This window comes from Fringilla coelebs, assembly GCF_963513975.1.
Source record: "Fringilla coelebs genome assembly, chromosome: 17".
NCBI classification, from domain to species: domain Eukaryota; kingdom Metazoa; phylum Chordata; class Aves; order Passeriformes; family Fringillidae; genus Fringilla; species Fringilla coelebs.
Genome location: NC_140043.1, coordinates 7,055,746 through 7,076,008, shown reverse-complemented (window position 1 = coordinate 7,076,008; position 20,263 = coordinate 7,055,746). Strand labels below are relative to the sequence as shown.

Genomic DNA, 20,263 nt, shown 5'->3' with positions numbered 1-20,263 from the left:
AGGGCTGATCTTGCTCCACTGCAGGCGGTGGCTGTTGTCTGTTTGCTGCCCCAGGACATGTCTGGCTCCTCCAGCCTGCTCTCATACCACCCTCCTGGGCAGGGGAATTAAAAGGCTTCAACACTGGGAATGTTCTTGGCCTCTTTATTTGGGAAAAAAGCCCAGGTCGACCAAGGACCAAAGTGCTGGTTAAAAAAACAGGTGGTGGGAGTTGAGCATGAGGGGGTGTGAGAGTTCTGGAGCACAGGTCCCCTCCTGCCAGCCACAGTTGAGGGCAAGGAAGCCATGGACACAGGCCAAGGCAATACTGCACTGGAGTCCTCAGCTGCAGAGTTAGAAACTGGGAACAAAAGTGATGTGTCCCACACTGTGAGTGGGGTTCCCCTGAGTTACACCACCAAACCGGCAGGCCTGACTGCTGGTCAGAGAGAACATCCAGGAAATGGAGGGAGATGGCTGCAGGACTTTGTGTCACACTGCTGCACGCCTGGAGCTGTCAGTCCCCAGCAGTGGTCCCAGCTCTCCTGGTGCATTGTCCTGCTTTTGCACAGGAGCCAGCCCGTGCTGCGCCAGCAGCCCCTGTACCAGCTCCAGCTCCTGCTCCAACTCCTGGGAGCCACAGCCCAGGCCTGGCGTGGCGGTGGCACCTTCCCCCAGCACCCGCAGCACCTGTGCCAGCAGCCGGGCCCTCACCAGCAGCACGGCCAGGGCCGTGTGGAGTTTGGCACAGCCCAGCGCCTTCATCCCCCTGCGGACAGCGGGCCCTGTGCGACAGCGGGGAGGGAGCCGTGAGTGTGCCAGGGTCCCCCTGCGCAGAGCTGGCCTGGGGAACGAGGACACTCCCAGGCACTCCACGCTCGCCATACCTTGGCTCCAGCAGTGTTTGCAGTACTGCAGGTCCCTCAGCACACCAGGGCCTGTGACTTCCAGCCACTGCAGAGCTGAGGCATGGACTGGGCTGCCAGTGGGAGCCTTCTCCAGGAGCTGCACCAGGACAGGGAGCAGCTGCTGTGCCAGGACAGCTGGCTCTGCAAAAACGTTGGGTTCATCCTCCTTGTACAGGCTGGCAGCTCTGGGGGGAAAGCAGAGGTGTGAGTGAAGCCAAGGGCTGTCCCCATGGTACCCCACACTCCCTCGTGCCAGTCCACAGGTCCAGCAACTCACTTGTTGGCCTCCAGCTCCTCCACAACACTCCTGAGATCTAAGATGGGGATGTGTTGAAGTAGTGAGTTGAAGGTCTCAGGATGCTCCCCAAACTCTCCCAGAAGGAGCTCTAGGAGGCTCTGGAGCCCCACATTGTCCTGCACAAAGATGCAGCCATCTTGGAGCAGCTCCCCTGGGCTCTGCTGCAGGAGGCTGGTGAAACCTGAGGCCTCATGCCGGACCTCCCGCTCCTCATCTTGCACAAGGTGAATGGCCATGTTTATCAGCCTGAGGAAAGAGAAGAGAAGGGAAGCATACTGCATGCCCCAAAGCATCCCAGCCTGCTTGGAAGGGAGGATGAGACCTCAGAAGAATGCTTCTCTGAGGAACTTTTTCCCTGGACTGTGAAAGACACAGGCACCACCCAAGAGCTTGGGACGGTAGGGGCTGTGCTGGGGATTGAGGAACCCAGCAATGCCACCTGCTGTTCATAATAGACTGGCTGCTTGTATTAAAATGCCACCCACACATTATTTTGTAGGCTGTGAGCTCTTGAGTGCCACTGATTTTTGAACGAGCGGGGTTTTCTTCAACACCCTTGAGTTTTTGCAGGAGACACCTTTTGCAGAGTCCATTAACCTGCAGCAGGCTGGGGCTGGGGCTGCAGGGAGCAGTGCTGCAAGCACAGCCATCCCCAGAGATGGGCTGAGTGACCTACCGCAGAGCCACAGGGACGAGCGAGGGACGGGCAGCACGCAGGGATGGCTGCACCACACCGGGCCCTGCCAGCTGCAGGGAGCGGGCGGCCGCCAGCCGCAGCACCTCGGACCAGGCGCACCGGCTGCATTCCTCCAGCGCCGCACACCAGCGCTCCACCAGCACAACATCCTCGTCCCCACACCTGCCAAGGCTAGGGAAGGAGAGCGAATTCAAGCACACCATGCTGCTCCATTAGGGGAGCAAAGATCACTGGCTGCCCCGAGATTGCAGGAGCCAGGTGCAATGCTGTCATTTATGGGAGGGAAGTCATGGCTGTTTCCAGGAAGAATCTGCTGGAAGAGTTGGGCAGCCCCCCAGCAGCAGCAAGGACCTACTGGTGGGCAAGCAGCAGGCTGGCAGCACACAGTGCCTGGAAGAGGAGATCAGGCCCAGGACACTCAGCCTCCACCATGTGCAGCAGCATCTCCAGGCATGATCTTGAGGAGCCCTGGAGCTTACTGGAAGCTTCCTGGGACCATGATGAGGGATCTCTGTAAAGATGCAGCAAAGCCTCAAGGTACAATCTCAGGAACTCTTTGTCCCTTCTCTCTTGCAGCACCGACTGCAAGCTCTCCTAGTTGACAATGGGAAAGAAGGTACATGGTTAGTGGTCCTAGCACGGCAGGACCAGGCACGGGCACTGCATCCATGCACCCTCAGCCTGGGGAGCACCAAGCTTCTCAGCAATGAGATCTCAAGGGTCCCATCTGCGTGGTGCACTGGGGGCCCCCCTGCTTTACTTGGTGACTTTTGAGCCCCATCATACCAGCAATGTCAGCCCAAGAGCGTTCTCCACCTCCTCGCACGATCCTCCCTCCCCAGCAATCACCCAGCTCAGGATGGCAAGCTGGATGTCGGGGTTGGGCTGCTGGAGAAGTGAGCAGACAGCAGCAATCCGCTCGCTGTCCGCCAGCCGGGCTGCCTCGCTGCACATGAAGTGGGCCATGGTTTGGTGGAGGATGGCTGAGCCCACCTGCAGGAAAAAAACAGGATTCCGCTTCCAGTGCTCAGCCTGGAGCAATGGCTCCCCCTGTCCCCGCCCAGGCTCACTGCCAGTCAGGCACGGCCATGACTTTCCTGGCAGGAAGCAGTACCTGTGGCTCAGCACAGCCTGACTTTTCCCCCTGCAGGAGGCTGCCCAGCTCGGTGCTGATGGTGTCATGGATGTACCGAGCGAAGCCAGGGCTGAAGGATGTGGGCAGGAGGGCGAGGACCTGGAGGAAGGCAGCACGGACGAGGGGGCAGCGCTGGGCAGGGGTGAGCAGCCAGCCCCGTGCCTCCAGCTGCAGAGCCACGGGGTGCAGCGCCTCGGCCGACAGCCTGAGTGGAGACACAGCCTCACCACAGGGCAAGCGCCGAGATGGGCACCTTCTGTGGCCAAAAGGCTGCGTTTGGTACAGAGTGACCCCAGCTGGGGAGGCAGCGTGGAATACTCACCCCCCGGTGCCCCTGGCAGAGCCCAGCAGTGCCTGCATCTGCAGCAGGTGCCCGTGGACGGCGTTGTGCGAGCGGATCTGCCCGGGTGCTGCAGGGAGCTGCTGGGCCAGCTGCAGGAGGAGCCTGCAGCGCTGGGGAGGGGCGACAACGGGCACCAGAGCCTTGGCAGCCATCGCTCGTACGGCGTAGATGGGGCTCTCTGCCAGCCCCAGCAGTGGCCTCAGGAAGGGAGCAGAGGGACTGTGGAGCAAAAAGGGCACCTTGTGGTGATGCTCTGGCTGGAGTAAAGTCTCATAAGAGCCAGGGCCACAGGAGCCCTTCCAGCTGCAGGAGCCCTGAGCTGAGGCACAGCATCCCCACTGCCCCCATACCTGCCGGGACTGTCAGCGCCAGGCTGCAGCTGGGCCAAGAGGGTGAGGATGGCATGGAGTGCAGGGTGCAGGCGGTGCCCTCCTGATGTGGGTGCTGTGGCCACCTTGAGCTCTCCGAGCAGCACAGCGCCCAACTTTGGGTGCTGCCCGAGGAAGGCGTGCAGGCTCAGCCCCTCTGATGGGCAGCCATCCCTGTGGCTCCACGGCTGTCCCAGCAGCCGGGATGTGAGGGCGCCTGCAGGGACAGAGAAGGCAGTGTCAGGTGCCATCCAACCCTGCCAATCCCCTGCACTTCACCCCACGCAGGCTCTGAACCCTGGGGGCTGTGGGATCTCTCTCTGTCAGTACTCACTGAAGAGCTGGATGGCCGCGTTCCTCATTGCCCAGCAGGGCGAGCCCAGGCCCCGCAGTGCCAGGGCCATCATGGGTGTGGCGTGGCACAGCACTGCCCCGCCCAGCCCCGCCCCACGGACCAGCGTCTGCAGCACGTGGAGGGCACACACCTGGGGAGAGCACAGGGGCTCAGGGGCACCATGTAGGGAGGGGGCTTATGCTACCATGCCAGGGGAAGAGGGTGGGAAAAGACAGGGGAGCCAAACGGCCATCAGCTCCCAGGCTGCCAGGCTGGACAGTGTGACCAGGGCTGTGGGTTTTTGCTCACTCTGAGCTCTCAGTCTCACACCGGGTACCTGGCACGGCTCCCTTCAGGGGACCCAGCACAGATCACCCTGTCCCCAGGGGGGCTCCAGCAGCCAGGAGCACACACTGACCTGAGGGAGGTCGAGGGTCTGGTCCCAGTCCTGTGGCAGTGCCGTGGCAGCCAAGGTCAGCAGTGTCTGGATGCAGCGGGTCAGGAGTGGCCGTCCCTGCGCTGGGGCCTCCCCAGTGACGATGCAGAGGAAGAGCATGGGGAAGCCGGCAGCACGGCGCGTGATCGAGCTGCTCCGGGGCCCACCCAGTGCCTCCAAGCCCTAAGAGAGAAACAAAATACACCTGAGATGGGGCTGGAAATCTGTCACCTGGAATCTGCAGCTACCCTGCCAGGAGGGCACCAGCTTGCACCAGCATCTCAGCTGCCAGGAGGATGCTTACCCCAGGGAGTGCAGAAATGCCTCTGGTGCTCCCTGGGGCACATGGGAAACAAGAGGCACCGTGAGTACTGTACCTGCTCCAGCATGGCCCGTGGGATGGCCTGCAGCTCCGGATCCGGGTGGTTCAGCAGTGCAGCACAGAATTTGGTGAAGCCCATGCTGCAGCCCTCCACCGCTCCCTGGGGCAGAGCAGTGTCAGGACAAGCACCCCAAAGGCTGCACTCACCAGACCCCCATGCCCCCAGACAACTCCTTGTGAAGGGGAAGAGCAAGTGAGAAGACATGATGGTGTGGGGATGTGATAGGGTCTGTCACTGGGATCCGTGCCAGAAGACTTCCAGCCATCCCCATGCTCTGCCCCACAGCAGACCCTGCCCCATTGCACTCACTCTCCCTCCACCCCAGCATGCCAGGGCAGGGACAGGCTGCAGGGATGGCCAAGGGCCCAGATCTGCCCTTACCCAGTGCCGGCACCGCAGCAGGATTTCCTGGAACACCTTGGTGGCCATCTGCAGGGTGGGGAGCGGCAGGAGAGGCCCCGCTTCAGCAGGCAGTGCTGGGGATAGCAACAGCTCAGCCAGGCCCCCCAGGAGCAGCCCAATCTCCTGGGAAGAAGAGGAAGGTCAGCAAGACTGGCAGGGAGGAGGAGAAGCTGGGATGGGTGGCAGCAGGGCTGCAAACCAGGTAGCCTGGCTCTGCCACAGCAGGGGACTATCAGCGTCTGGGAAGAAGCTGGGCTCCTTAAGGGCAGGGAGGTGGCTGCTTTTGGGGAGCCTGCTAGCTACATCCTTCCTGGAAGGGGGTGAGGACATCTGTGAGAGCACTGAAGGACAGAAATTCTCCCGTGCTCATCCCCAGCAAATGCCCCAGGGGGAAGTGAGGCTGGGAAAGGCTGGATGATGGGTGCCATGCTGGGCTGCCCCTCTCCCAGTGCCATGAGGAGTTCCCACCTTCACTGACACCCAGCAGCACGTCAGGATCAGGCTGTGCTCCTCTGACAGCAGGACTGAGTCACCTTCCTCTTCCTCTTGCCCCTGGCCCTTCCCCAGCATGATGAGGGAGCCAATGGCATTCCCCATCTCTGCAAATGATGGGGCAGCAGCTGCAAAAGGAAAAGCCAGGTCTGAGCAGGGTGTACAGCAGTGGGAAGGGGATGCTGCTGGGGTTTGGGAGGACCTGTAGAATGCACACAAATGGCAATGGCTCCTGCCCTGCCACATGCCCCACTCAGGAATGCAGCTGCATTTTTCCCACTGATCTTTCCAAGGCTTGTAAGGTCTCTGCCAGCCCCTTCTTTCCCAACTGCTTTCATCTGGCAGGTGCCTCACTGCTCCTGGAAGGCTTTTGCCTCTAGTGCTCCTGTTCTCCCATGGAGTTGAGAAAGGGATGCAAAGCCAGGCCCAGCCCCACAATGGTCCCCTGCTAGAGGAACTAAGCCCAAAGTTAAGTGCATTCCCCTGGGGCTGGAGGGCTGCTGGGCCAGGAATGACTGTGATGGAGTAGTCAGTAGGCTCCCAGGGATGGATCCCAGGGCTGGTTCTGCTGCCATGGGGACACGCTCACCTTGCTCATCAGCACCAGGGCCTTGCTGGCTCTGCAGAGCCCCCAGAAGGAGGGAGGTGATGTCTCTGGCTGTGGTCACGAGGCAGGTGAGGAGCTCCTGCCAGCTCTGCACCAACTCTGCTGCCTGCATGGAGACGGCCACCTCTGGCACCTGGAGCAGGCACCTGCGCAGGGCTGCGATGGCTCCTGCAGAACACCCACCTCTGCTCACTGTGCTGTCAGCACAGCCCTGGCTCTCCTCCCTGAGCCCGTGGCTGATGTGGCTCAGGGGCAGGGGAGTCAACAGGGCCCTGGGTGAGGCATGTGCAAGGCAGGGGCAGTGCCAAAACAGGGAAACCAAGGCAAGGATGCGGTGCCAGCAATGAGCTGCGGCCGGAGTCCTGCCATGATTCTGGCCTGCTCCAGGTCCAAGGCAGCTGCTGCAGGAGCTGCTCCCTGCCCTGCCCTGCCCAGCTGGGGCCGTACCGTGCATCGGCGCGGTGGCTGCTGCCCGCAGCAGGTCCTGGCGTGCCACCTTGTACTGGGCTTGCAGCATGTGGAGAAGGTGCTGGGCAAAGCACAGCCCTCGGCTGGGCAGTGTCAGGGCTGCCTCAGCCTCCAGGGACAGGCTCTTCATGGTGCCACTGTCTGACCTGGGGCAACAGGCAGATCCTACTGTGAGTACCAGGGAATTTCCTGCCCATCTTGTGCTACACAGCTCCTTCCTCCCCTGTTGCAGACTCCTGCACCGCAGCCCTGCCCAGCTTCCCACTGCAAGGCTATTGCAAACCACATCTGTGACCACAGACTGGTGAAGCACCAGTGCTGCCAACACACTCTTGGAGGGTCCTGTGCCACCACAGGGAGAGGGAGGGGCATGCCAGAAGCTCATACTTCTGCAGGATGGTCTTCATCAGCACAGCTCCAGCTTCAGCCTCCTGCACTCGGGGGCTGCCCAGGGTGTCCTGGGCCAGCTGGAAGAGAGCCAGGGCAATGGGCTCAGGGAATGTGGTAGGGAAGTAGCGGACAAGCAGCTCCGAGGCCAAGTCTCTGATCTGCCAGGACAGAGAAGACATGGGGAAAAGTGGGACATGGGAGAATGGGAAACATGGTGGGCTTCTCTGAACCTGCTTGAGGCCAAGGCAGGCATCTTTATGACCTCCCTTTGGCTTTATGAGGCTCACCTCGTTAGTGCTGTCCTGAAGGCAGCTCAGCAGTGCCAACAAATTGGGCTGGGAGAAGAAGTCCCAGCAGCCACTCTGCCTGGCGTAGCTCAGCAGTGTGGCCATGGTCCCTGTGTGGGGGATACGGGGTGGTGGGGTGGGATTGGCTGGGAGTATCCCCACAGCTGCAGGTTGTACTCCAGGTAGCTTGCCTGTACTCACGTGGGGGCTGGCCTTTCTTCCTATCGGGGCTCCAGGTGTCTGTGCATGTCTCCAAAACAGCAGCCAGGAGGAGCAGAGCCGTCTTCTTCCTCTGGTAGTTGGAGCATGGGCTGAGTGAGGCGATGCTGAGCTGCAGCAGCCATTCCACAAAGCCTGTGGGCAGAGAGCATGGCAGCAAGGGATGCCGAGCACACGTGAATCTCCCAGGGCTGCGGTGCAGGTGCTCAGCGGCCGCCTCACCTACTGCCTGGGCGAGCTGCTCAGCTCCCTCTGCCGGCCCGGAGCGCCGCGGCGCCTTCCCCCGCAGCTGCGCCAGCGAGCTGTCCCGCAGCCGGACCAGCGCCTTCCTCACCGCTGCCTGCAGCAGCTGCCGGAACGAGGAGGAGTCGCAGTTGAGGTTGAGGGGCAGGAACTCCCGCAGCAGCTGCACCTCGGTGCCCGAGAGCGGCTGGTTGGTGTTGGGGCTGCAGCAGAGCAGTCCCAGCGCTGCCAGCCGAACGCCCTCCTCGCGGGCGCCCAGGCAGCGGGAGAGCCGCTCCAGAGCCTCATCCCCCAGCGGCAGGGCCCCTGCCACACTCTTCTGTGCCTTCAGCACGGACACCCAAGCCCGGAGTGACATGGTGTCCTGGCCGCCAAACTGGGCGGCCAGCAGTGCCCAGGTGGCCGGGAGCTGCCGCAGGGTCCAGGTGAGGAGGTGGTTGGCACTGTTGCTCTGCAGGATGGGCAGGGGAGAGCAGAGGCCCTGGGAGAGCAGGGGAAGCCAGCACAGTGCCCACTGCTCTGCCAGGGCCACCTCTGTGCCCCGCTGCCCATCCCGCCACTCGCTGCACTGCTGCCGCACCAGGACCTTGTAGACCTCGGCAGCGGCGGGACACAGGTGGTTGGTGGAGAGGCAGCTCAGGAGATGCTCTGGCAGGTCTGGGTAGGCATCCAGCACCTGGGAGAAAGGCAGGTGACTCTCATCTCCCTGTCAGGCTGAAAGCTGCATTTGGGGGAAAGACAGATGGGTACAGGCCACACTGCAGTCACCCCTGGCACTGAGCATCTCTGGGACCTCAAAGCTGCTTCTGGTGAGTTTTTGGTGGGCACTGACAGGCAAAGCTTCCCTTCCCACTGGCACTCCCCAGGGAAGCACTGCTGTAGCTCACTACCCCAGGGATGCTAAAATAGCTCCTCTGGGTGGGAAGGTTCCCTGCCCACACAGCTGAGCTGGGTAGAAGGTAACAGGCAGTGGACAGAGGCTGCGCCACCTCACCAGCAGAGCCAGCTGACCCCAAGACTCCCCATACCCCTGCCTTCCCTACCTGCTTGCTGCCCATGTAGGGGATGATGGCACACAGGGGCACGTATCTTGCTTTGATCTGCCAAGGCATTGAGATCACCCTCTGCAGCATCTGTTGGTAGAGGGGTCTTTCCTGGTCCTGGAAGTGCTGGCATTCCAGGTGGTAGATCTCCAGGAGCAATTGGAAGGAGCTGTGGATGAACTCAGACACACCTTCCACCTGTGGGAGAAGGACAACAAACAGGGGGGTTAGGGTGGGCTCCCTCTCATGTCTTGTTGTCCTGTGGCAAGTGAAGCACAGGGACATGGCCCTTAAGGGCCTGTGTGTGACAAATGCCATGACCTCAGCAGTGTGACTGTCCCTGCCCTGGCAGCTGCAGGCAAGGGAATCTATTTGGCTGATGGAGCTGAACAGGCAGGGATGTGTTATGGGCTGGGAACAGCAGCTGAGCCCGGTGAAGGAAGAGCTGTTCCTGGCTGCCACATTTGGTGCCCTTTGGCACCATGTCCTTACCGGGGTCTCTGCGTTGTTCCACAGCAGTTGGGTGAGCTCCTGGAGGAGCTCAGTGTCCTGGGCAAGGATGTGGGTCCCCATCAGGTGCCAGAGAGCAGCCAGGCCCTCCTGCAGGCGCCGCAGCCACAGCGCACAGGCTGCCAAAACAGAGAGCTCTGCTGCAGCCTTCGCCCAGACTCACCTGCACCAGGGCCAGCACAGGCTGTAGCCTTAAGCACCCTGTGTGCAGGGGCAGCAGCTCCCCTGTTAGGTACACAAGACCCCAGGAGGATAAGTGTCCATTGGGCATGAACAGAAATTAATAGCAGTTTCCAAACCAGCTACCAAGACCCAGAAAAGCATCTTCCCAGCCCTCCCTGCATGGCAGGGTCACTGTCTCCTACCTTGGAAGCAGTAGTAGTGGCAGTCCTTCTGCTCCCTGGTCAGGGCACACACCGCAGGAAAGACCATGTCCAGCAGCAGGCAGGCCTGCAGGGGCACAGCAGCTCAGGGAGAGGGCAGGCACAGAATCTCCAGGGAGAAAACCCTGCCATGAGACAGGCAAGAAGAGTGCTGCCTGGTTCTCCTGCTCTCACAGAGCACACCTCTGCTCCCTGCCTGGCGGTCCTCAGCTCGTGAGGACTTGGGAGAGGCTAGAGCTGGGCAGAGATGAGGCTGTGCTCTGCAGGGACAGCCCCAAGTTCATGCCATGGGAACACAGGGTGAACACTGCTTTGCTTGTGTAGGGGCTTTTGGCATCTCTTTGTTTCCCAGCCCCCCAGGAAGGAGAAATCCCCGCTTGAATGTCTTTGGAAAAAGCTCTTTGGCCAACTGGCTGTGCTCAGTGGGATGCATGGAGCTGCTGGTGTGGAGGGGTGCAGCCTGGCTTCAACCCCCAGGGATCTGAAGGCACCACAGGCGACTGCCAGCCCTCTCCAAGGGCTCCCTCAAGCCTTGACCACCAGGTTTGAGCTCTCCTACCTTGTGGGGGAAGCCCTCCAGCTGGCAGCTGAGGATGTCCATCTTGCAGCATGTCAGCAAACCTCGGGTAAGCACCAGCTTCTCCAGCCCGTCTGGTTCCAGGACAGGGGGCACTTCCACCACCAGCTCCCCAAACTTCAGCTCCCCAGTTCCTGCAGGAAAATGGCTGCACTGGATGAAAGGAAGGAAGCAAACCCAAATGCTGCTCTGAGAGCAACTGTCACGGCTCATTCCAGAACATCCATGGGAGGTGGCCAGAGACAGCTGGAGCTCAGGCCCCAACAGAGGCACAGCAGCAGAGTCCAGCCTCTGTCCCCTCACACCCCAACATGCCTGTCACCCTTTGCCAGAGGCCCTCCTCAGCTCAGGACAGAGCACGCACCTTGGCTGGGGAGCTGGAACAGGGTCAGCACTGCACTGGCCCCATACTGGGGCTGGGGGGCCGTGTTCACCAACATGCTCAGGGCTGTGCCTGCCAGCAGCCTCGTGTCCTTGTTCAGGGCCTGGACTCACAGGGAGGCAAAGGCACAACTCAAAACACCATTTAAACCCAAACCACATTTAACTGCCCCTGCAAACAGCTACATGGGGTCCCTCAGACATGCCAGACACGTGGCTGCCTCTGCAGGCTTGCCCTGGGGAGGGGAATAGGGAAAAGGGAAAACACCCAGGAAGGACAGCACTGCTCTGCTCCTTGGGACAGGCAGCTCCACCCCTCCCAGGGCTGTACCCACCTTCCCCCAAGCCACCTCCAGCAGCAGTCCCAAGAGGCTCTGCAGGGTCTCACTCTTTCCTGATGTGCTCCACACCAGGGGAGCCACGTCCTCTGGCAGCACCTGGAAGACCTGGAGGCAGGCCTGGAGGAGCAGGAGGTGCCACAGGGCTGATCAGTATTCCTTACCTCTGAAAAAGCAGCAATGCCCCAGGAAGGGCCATTCAAAGCAGCTCGATGCGTTACATCCCGCTGGACACTGCTGCCGGTGCCCAGCCTGGCCCTGCAGGTACTGATCCCTCCCTGCTGCCCAGTGTGGCTCCTACCTTGATGACCAGGTAGCCCCAGGTGCTGCCAGGTGTGGGCTGGCCCTGCAGCACCCAGTGCAGGGTGCTAGCCAGGCGCTGCAGCAGCAGGGCCAGGTTCTGCCGCCAGTGCTGCCGGCCCAGGCTGCTCTCCTCCAGGAACATGGACACTGCAGGCAAGGAGACAGCATCAGCCCCGGCCCTCCTGCAGCCAGCCCTGCTCCCAGTTCAGCCAAGGGCATTGGTGAGTGAGGAAAGAAGGGGCTGGGACGCAGGGGATGCTTTGGCTTGTGTGGTTTCCAGCTGTGGGTGGGAAGAGCTGGATGCTGCTGGGACCTCTGCAGAGATCACATGGATCTGGCTGATCCCCGCTCCCCTCCCATGAGCACAGAGTTGGGCTGGCAGGAAATGTTCTGTGCACCTGTGGTGTGAGCTGGGAGAAAACCCCAGAAGGTAAGGAACAGAGGCTGACCTGACTGAAGGTCCTCAGGAGACAGCACCTGCAGGGACAGAAGGATAGTTTGTCCTGTGTGACAACATGCTGGGGCTCAGTGCCTTGGGCAGGAGGGTTCTGCCAGTGCCAGAAGCTGCCCCAGGGATGAGTAAAGGGCTGATGTGAGCAAAGGCAGCCACGTGTTGCCAGCTGCAAGCAAGGGCAAATCCCCAGAATCATGGGAAGTGAAGTGAAGGACTGGAGGCAGTCCAAACCAGGAGGTCCCTGTGACACATGGTCTCCAGACAAGTCCCCATGAAAGCCAGTGATACTGCATAGCCAGGGTTTTCTCACCTCTCCCTGCAGTGCCAGGCCAGTCAGCAGTGTGCCCACCTCCTGAGCCAACAGGGCTTCCTTCCCCACTGCCAGCTGGGTCACCATCTGCCAAGAGACACCCCAAGTCAGCTGCTCTGCCCAGACCCCTGGGAGACACCACTGCCAAGTGCCACTGGGGGAGCCTGCACCACCTCTGAGCCCCTTTGCTGCTAAGGATGCCAGAAAGCTCCAGAGCTGTGCCAGGAGCGGGCAAAGCCAGCCCAGCCTTACAGACCTGTTCCAGTTTCTGGAAGGAGCTGCAGCTGCTGGTTGCCTCCATCTGGAAAGCCAGGACACAGCGGAGCAGGGGTCGTGCCTCTGCCTCACCCAGCGTCTGCAGACCCTCGCTCAGCGCCCGTGTCAGCTGGAGAGCCTCCTCCAAGTGCTTCTCTTTGCATCTCTTGGCAGTGCTCCTGGAACAGGACAAGGACATGGGTGAGGGTACCCTGGCTCGGTGAAGTTTGTAGCGGGGGAATAGCCCGACTCAGTGGGACCTGGGCTTGGGGTGCCCCAACCTGCGGTGCTCCGCCCTCCCAGCTGCGCTCAGCATTGCACTGGAGCGGGAACGGAGGGACGGACGGCGGGGGAAGGGAGCTACACGAAATCCTCAAAGCTCAGCGCATTGCAAAGCCTTGGTGGGCAGAAGGCCACGAAAATCCTAAAAACTGCAGCCCTACTGCTGCTGAGGAGGCCGGAAGGGAATGGAGAGCACCGTGAGCGTGGCTCGAACCTCGCTGGGTATCGATCTGCCCGCCCTCGCTCCCTCCCTCCCGACCCGCGCCCGGGGGAGGCACGGGCGCTACACGCCGGGGGTTTCCCGATGCAGCCGCCACCGGGGGATAGCGGGAGCTCCCTCCCCGGGGCCCGTCCTCTTACCCCGCGAAGTGCCGCAGGCAGCGCAGGCAGGAGAGCACCGTGGGGGCGAGGCCCCGTGTGCCGTAGAAGGCGGCGCAGGCCCGCGCCTCCCGCTCGGCGCCCATGGCGGCCGCACCACAGAGCCGGGCCCGCTGCGGCGCTCGGCCGCGCCCCCTGGCGGTGCCCCGGCGCAGCACCGCCCGCAGCGGAGCCGCCCGGGACCCGCGGTACTTCCTTCATTGCTTCATTCCTTCATCCCTTCATTGCTTCATTCCTTCATTCCTTCATTCCTTCATTCCTTCATCCCTTCATTGCTTCATTGCTTCATTGCTTCATTCCTTCATTCCTCCATTGCTTCATTCCTTCATCCCTTCATTGCTTCATTCCTTCATTCCTCCATTGCTTCATTCCTTCATCCCTTCATTGCTTCATTCCTCCATTCTTTCATTCCTCCATTCCTTCATTCCTCCATTGCTTCATTCCTTCATTCCTCCATTCCTTCATTGCTTCATTCCTTCATCCCTTCGTTCCTTCATTCCTCCATTCTTTCATTCCTTCATTCCTTCATTCCTCCGTTCCTTCATTGCTTCATTCCTTCATTCCTCCATTCCTCCATTGCTTCATTCCTCCATTCCTTCATTCCTTCATTCCTTCCTTCACCCTGCCCAGGACCCGCAGTGCGTCCTTCATTCCTTCCTTCATCCCTTCACCGTGCCCGGGACCCGCGCTCCTTCCTTCCTTCCCTCCCCCCGGTCGGGACCCGGACCGGCTGCAAAGCAGGAGTTAAGGATCAGCATCATCCCAAGCTGTTTCCATAGTCGGGGAAAAGCGAGACAGCCCAGAACTTCTGAAACCTGGGTGCTGCCTGCCGAGCACAGAGGGGTTTGGACAGCATGAGGTGGTGTAAGATGTCTGAAATGCCAGCTGGAATGCTCCAGGGTGAAGCAGTTGTCTGATCCCATCGTGGTTCGTTGCAGAAGAGGAGGTTTGGTACCCCACAGTCCTCGTGCTCCACCACGGACACCGTCTCTGACAGCCAGCACCATCAGTAGCATCCCTACTAGCAGTATCATTAATAGCACTACTACCCACTGGAGAGATTCCACTTCTTCCTGTGGAATGAAATGGCCTTTGGGGAGGTAGACAGGTTTATTGTAATTATCATCAAATCAAAATGACTTTAGTAGAGCCCTTAATGTTAGTTGGCACAGTGTTGCACAATTTTAATTGGCACAATTTTAAGATCATCTTTGAAGGCCCCTTTCAATCCAAACCATCCAATGATTTTACACTTTCTCGGTTTTTATTAAACATAGTTTTAACACATGATTAGCACATCCCACTGAATTTCAGCTTCACAGAAAATGTTTCTTGTTTTTGATTTTGAAGGATTGTTTTTACCTGGGGTTCTTTCTCACAGTGGTTCTGGATTGAGTGATGTGCATCCTTTGCTTGGATGAGTCATGGCACGGGCAGCCCAGGAAAACACAGCTGGCATGCACCAGTGGCTCCACTGGGTGGCCAGGAAGGCACTGGGATGTGGATCCTGGCTGAGCACTTCCCTTGGGGATGGAAAGCCCGCAGACTGTAGTTTTTGGCAACATTTGTCAGCATCCTCCATCTCTGTTCTGCTTTAGAAATCACTCTGGAAGCCCAAATCCAGCCAGGGGTCCGGGTTTGCCCTGACTGCTGCCAATATCAATGAGTGAAGGAGCCCAGGATTTGTCCCAGGTAAGGCAGAGGAGTGCAGGAGGATGGTTACATCCTTCAGATCTGATCCTCCATTTCCTCAGCATCACAGCCACCCCACACTGGTGGTGGGATAGGGGGTGGGCAGAAGCACTGCCACACGAGAGCTCCCACAGGTGCCAGCACACAGGCAGGGGCAAGGCAGAGGAGGGTGCTGCCCTGCTGCAGGGTTTCCAGTGTTCCTGTTCCCATCACCTTGTGCTGCCTGCAGAAGGGAGGGGCAGAGGAGGGAAAGGGGGATTTTTTTTCTTGTTTCACCATAGGAAGGATTTTCAAACCCTATAAATTCACTTTTGACAAGTGAACAGCTAAAGCAGATTAACCTTTTTGCTAATCCTCTATAATGGCTTTGGAATCTCCTTAACCAATAAGAAAATTATAAGAACCTGTTTCTTTTCTTTTTATCTATATCTATATTGTCCTCTCTTGTCTGCATGTTTTTTCTTTCTTGTTTTATTTTCCTTTCCTTTTCTAATATGAAATAGCCCAGCGATCCTATCTCCCAGAGGCTCAGTAAACAGTACATCAGAAATCCCTTTCCTTTATTCCTCTCTGGTAACAGGGTGCAGAGAAGTGTCTGCCGATTGGGATTTGATTACCAGCAGCTATCAAAAGTCTCTTTGTACAATCTGGGTCCTAAATCCCGTAATTCTTTGATAAAAGAAGTATTACCAGTCCATTTTCTGTAGTGAAAGGTATGGGAGGAATGAAAGAAAGCAATCAGCAGAGATCCTAATAGGCTAAGTGCATGTGTGGTGGGAAGGCAGGGCTGGGACAGGATGCCCAGGGAAAGGCATCCTTTGTTAAGGATGGGGAAGGAGAATTAATCCTCTTCAGGCATCTGAACAGAGCTGGTCAGATCCTGCCCCTGCCCATGGCACGTGCCAGCTCACCAGCCCTGGGGCCCCTCTGGACCAGCAGAGAGAGGGGAGCAGAGCCTGGCCCCACATCCACCCCTTGTGTCAGGGTTTGGGTGCATGCATAAAAGCTGGGAGCAGTTTCAGTGATCTCTGGAATGAGGGCATCCCCAGTGCCTCTCTGGAGCGCTGGCACCTTGGCAGGGCAGAGTGAACATGCCCAGACTGAGCAGCTACAAAGGGGTCTTTGTCCCAAAAGGTAAAGATTTTCAGAGCTCAGTTATAATCCAAGTTACACCCTCGGAACAGCTGAAGGAGAGGCAAATAAAGGGATGGAAGAAAAAGCAGCAGTTTGGTTTGAAGTGAGTCACAAGTAGAACAGCTATGGGGCATCTCTTCCCAGCACTGAGGGACCTGCAATGAGAAAGGACAGGCAGTGAGCAGGGATGAGGAGAGAGGGGAGCTGAGAGAGGCTCTCCTGGGGAGTGGCTGTCGGTTTTGCAGGATGCTGGAGGCATTGCTGAGCTGTCCAGGACCTTTGGTGTGCAGTGGTTTCACAGCACCCACCCGTGTTTCTCCTTGGGGTACCATGAGAGGGACCAGGTGTGAGTGTTCCCCACATGAGCTTCTCACCTTGGCTTAAACTGCACTGAGGGCAAGGGAACTTGGGTTTAAACTTTGCTAAGCAACCTGATCTCAACCACACCTTCTCTATTTTATTCCCAGCTACTCAGCCAGTTAAAAACACAGGATCCAAGATGTTCTTTCTTCTCCTCCTGTGGATCACAGCTGCCAGGCCTTGCTGTTTGTCCTTGGGAGGGGCAGAGCCAGGCTTCCCTTCCCATCCTGAATCTTGGCCATGGCCTCTCCCCAGTTTCTCTGGCTGGGCAGGAGCTGGGAATTTAACTGGCTTTGGGAAAATTGGCTGTGGTACTGTGTGCAGACTCCTGGATGTGTGAGTCCACACTCCTGCCTGGATGGCTGTGGGACCTCACTGAGAGCACACAGAGGCACCAGCAGCAACAATCCTCCCCTTCCCTTCCCCACACAGAGCACAGCTCAGCTGCATGGGAGGTGGTTACATGCCGCTAAGCTGTGGTGCAGAGCTGCTGCAAGCAGCTCGTAATCTAATTTATTAAGGGCTTTGAATCCTTACAAAGAGTATGTTGGATACATGCAAAGCATCTGCATTATTACAGTGATTAGGGCAGCAGAGATGGGGGAAAGGGGAAGGAGGGAAAATACAATTTCTCTGCTTTCAGCAGAAAATAAATCAACTTTCACAGAGAATTCTGGCAAAGCCAAAGGCTGTGCTGTCATTAAAAATGATTTTTTATTAAGCTGAACTCTCTCTTCTCTCATATTGTATGATATGACAGCTCTCTTTTGATGGGAAAGCTTTCATTTGGCCAGAGAAAGGGATAATTTGCTTCTTTTAAGGAGTTAATCCTCTGGTCCATTTCCGGGCTGGGAACAGCTATCCTCCCCCTTCCTTGGATAGGAGGCTGCAGCACAATGGAGATCATAACCACCTCAAATCTACACCCGAGATGGAGAAATCAGATTTCCTTCTCCAGTCATTTTTGTGGGATTAGCTAAATCTTAGATCCACACTAACCCTTCACAAAGCTGCCAAGATTAGTTAGAATTTATTTTATTTGCAGGGGGGTTTACGGTTTTCTTTCCAAAGGGATTATATCTCTCTCTATATATATATATATATTTAGAGTGGCTTCAGTCATAACACAGCTAGGTCAGAGGGAGGAAAAGAGTGTGTGTGTATAAAATAAAAACTCAGCTGCAAGAATGACAGTCACTTGAAACGCCAAGACAAAGCCATGGTTCTGGACGGCTTTGCCAGTCCGTTTTAAAAGCCACATAAGCTGTCCTTTCCCTTGCAAAGTCCCACTAGGGAGCCAGTGAAGGGGAAGCAAAGCCCCCCAGCTGGGCTGCCTGTTTGCCCAGCTGCTGCTGCTGCTGGCACAGGATGTCTGCAGAGCCAGTGCCAGGGGCTGATGCCAGCAGGAGAGGCCTGAAGAAGCCACGTCCGTTCAGCATCGAGGACATCCTCTCCAGCCCCGCGGAGAAGAGCCCCCAGGTCTTGGTGCCACTGTGCCTACGGAGCATCCTGGACTGCACACCCCAGAGACCCTGTGAGCTGGAGACCATCCCAGCCAGCTCCCTGCAGGAGGAGGAGGAGGAGGAAGAGGAGGAAGAACTGGAAGGGGCAGGCTGCAACTGCTGCTGCTGTTCTCACACGAGTGCCCGTTCCTTGCCGGCTTGGCTGGGTGAGTTTGGGCTGGGTGAGTTTGGGTGTGGGGCTCACAGAGGGGCTGGTGCCAGTGCTGTGGGCAGGGGAACACCTGGGTGTTAAGTGGCAATATGGCATCTGGCCACAGCGGTCTTGGGCCCAAGGCCCAGCGATCCGAGCTGTTCTCAGCAGGGTTCCAGGGTGGAAACTTTCACCTGAAATGCTGCCAGGGCTTGAAAAGCAGAGGGTGCTGACTGTTAGTGGGTATTACTGGTTAGTGTGACACTCTTGAGAGAATGATGCTTCTAGGGGTGCAGGCTCTCTGTGGAGTGTGGGGGCCCATGGCCACGCTGCCCATGTGAAGGACTGTCCCTGTGCTTCCTGACATCACCAGCCCTGGGGAACCTCACCTATCCTCTAAGGAAAAGAGTTTTGGCTATGTCTAGGAAAATTACTGTGGAAAATAAGAAGTAGCAAACCCTTAAAAATGCAGTTCAAGAGCATCCTGAAAGTTCAGAATTCCCTTGTGTCGGGGCTGAAACACAGATCTTTGCTGGGCTGTGAGTTTGCAGTTGTTTTCTGGACCTGGCCATAGTGCAACTGGTACGTGAACAAAGAAAACCCAACCAGTGCTCACCACCTGCATCCTTCTCCCAGAGTCACGCCCTAAACTCTTCTCCCACTTGCATAGTGACCACTCAGCCAGGGACGCGACTCGTGCCTGAGCACGGCAGTGTTTGAGCCCCGCACCCGTAACCCCGCTGCTGTCCCCGTCCCCTCGCAGATGCGCGGCTCCCCTGGCCCGTGCGGCTCTTGCAGCCGGCGCTCGGGGTGTGCAGGAGCTCCCAGGAGAAGGCAGGCGAGCTGCAGAGCCTGCAGCAGCAGCTGCAGCGCCGCACGCGCCGGCACCGCACCATCTTCAGCGAGGAGCAGCTGCAGGCGCTGGAGACGCTGTTCCACCAGAACCAGTACCCGGACGTGGTGACCCGCGAGCACCTGGCAAACCGCATCCAGCTCAAGGAGGAGCGCGTGGAGGTGAGATCTGCCGCTGCTGGGGACAGAGCTCTTGTGCTCCTGCAGCCCCCCAGGAACACACACTGGGGCATTGCGCTGCCTTTTTTGGGGAGCTGCAGACCCATGGCCTCATTTTAACATCCCTCCTTGCACATTTGACAAACGAGAGTTTAAGTTTGGTGAGCAATGGAAGAACATAAACCATTGCAGCTGGGCTAACTTGTACTGGCACCCAGTCCCACAGACTCACGTGATGCCTCTCTCCCAGAATCACCCACAGACATGCCCAGCTCTGCTGCTCATCCCCTGCACCCAAGGGTGTGTTCCTTACCTAAGTGATCTGTGTGACTTCTGAATTTGTCCCAGCTCCCTTGTGCCCCTCACACGTACCTGAGCAAGATAGCAGCAGAGGCACTGATTACATTTTGTATCGAGCCTTTCCATCACAGTACCTTACAGCCCAGGAGGGCCACTGCCTGTCCCCCTCCCAGTAACACTTCACATGCAAAAGCCCTTTTCTTGTTTTGCACTTTCCAGGTTTGGTTTAAAAATCGTCGGGCGAAGTGGCGGCATCAGAAGAGGGCGACTGCCTCAGCACTGACGCTCCAGGCCAAGCAGCCCCCCAAGGAGAGCTGTTAGTGCCCACTGGGAGCACCAAGCACCCCCTGCCTGTGGCTGACAGGCTCAGGGGGTAACCCGAGGGGGCTAATGCAGCAAAAGGGAACCTCTGGGGTTCACAGGAGGAGGACAGGTAAAAGCAGACACGGCACTGTCACACGCCTCTTCCAAACCGAGTTCACATGGCAAATGACTGGGCAAGCAGGACGTGCAGGGGACAGAGCTGTACCGGTGTTAAATGTGTGTGCTTTAAGAGAAAGAGAAACCCCCCTTTGCTTTGTGCACGTGGTATTTGTGCTTGTTTCATTGATGTAGATTTGCAAAATATCCTGCAAATGAATGTTTCCTGTTTGCAGCACCTCAGTGGCATCTAGAGTTGCTTTTGGGGTTGAACTTGCTGGACAAGCGATTTGTTTCTTAACAAAGGAACACGGGTTTCTCCCCATCGCCCTGGGGAGAGGTGACGAACCCGCTGTGCTGAGAGGGCTGGCACGGGCAGCGTTCGCCTTCCCCCTCTGCCAGCCAGTCCCTGGCACAAGGAGCCGTGTCCGTGCTCCCGGCGGGGCCGAGAAGTCACGAGCTGGAAAGCAGCGACATCAATAAACCTGCC

The 20,263-nt window shown here is 58.1% G+C and overlaps 2 protein-coding genes across 3 annotated transcripts; one reads left to right on the top strand and one right to left on the bottom strand.

Annotated features, from left to right (window-relative positions):
* Window positions 1-197: 197 nt before the first annotated feature.
* On the bottom strand, window positions 198-13,289 carry LOC311160422 (tRNA (32-2'-O)-methyltransferase regulator THADA-like; the record flags this gene model as incomplete). 2 transcript variants are annotated; one of them, XM_084217206.1, is made up of 31 exons in its annotated part: window positions 198-764; window positions 867-1,072; window positions 1,165-1,431; window positions 1,862-2,053; window positions 2,238-2,476; window positions 2,669-2,875; window positions 2,997-3,222; window positions 3,340-3,579; window positions 3,711-3,945; window positions 4,063-4,213; window positions 4,481-4,681; window positions 4,876-4,980; window positions 5,263-5,406; window positions 5,752-5,903; window positions 6,365-6,550; window positions 6,830-6,996; window positions 7,238-7,398; window positions 7,528-7,637; window positions 7,729-7,881; window positions 7,969-8,665; window positions 9,033-9,230; window positions 9,525-9,661; window positions 9,908-9,992; window positions 10,485-10,636; window positions 10,867-10,987; window positions 11,219-11,341; window positions 11,523-11,671; window positions 11,974-12,001; window positions 12,289-12,375; window positions 12,545-12,722; window positions 13,186-13,289. In XM_084217206.1, 31 exons carry the CDS (start codon window positions 13,287-13,289, stop codon window positions 472-474), a joined length of 5,694 nt encoding a protein of 1,897 aa, XP_084073332.1. In that variant the 3' UTR covers window positions 198-471. The 2 variants fall into 2 exon arrangements, with proteins under 2 accessions (XP_084073332.1, XP_084073331.1); XM_084217205.1 differs by lacking the exons at window positions 10,867-10,987; window positions 11,219-11,341; window positions 11,523-11,671; ... (2 more) ...; window positions 12,545-12,722; window positions 13,186-13,289 and having other exon boundaries at window positions 9,908-10,050; window positions 10,485-10,615.
* Window positions 13,290-17,757: 4,468 nt separating this feature from the next.
* GSC2 (goosecoid homeobox 2) lies at window positions 17,758-19,674 on the top strand (the record flags this gene model as incomplete). The annotated part of the gene is made up of 3 exons (XM_084216931.1): window positions 17,758-18,058; window positions 18,806-19,056; window positions 19,573-19,674. The coding sequence occupies 3 exons, from the start codon at window positions 17,758-17,760 to the stop codon at window positions 19,672-19,674; spliced, it is 654 nt and encodes a 217-aa protein (XP_084073057.1).
* Window positions 19,675-20,263: the final 589 nt, after the last annotated feature.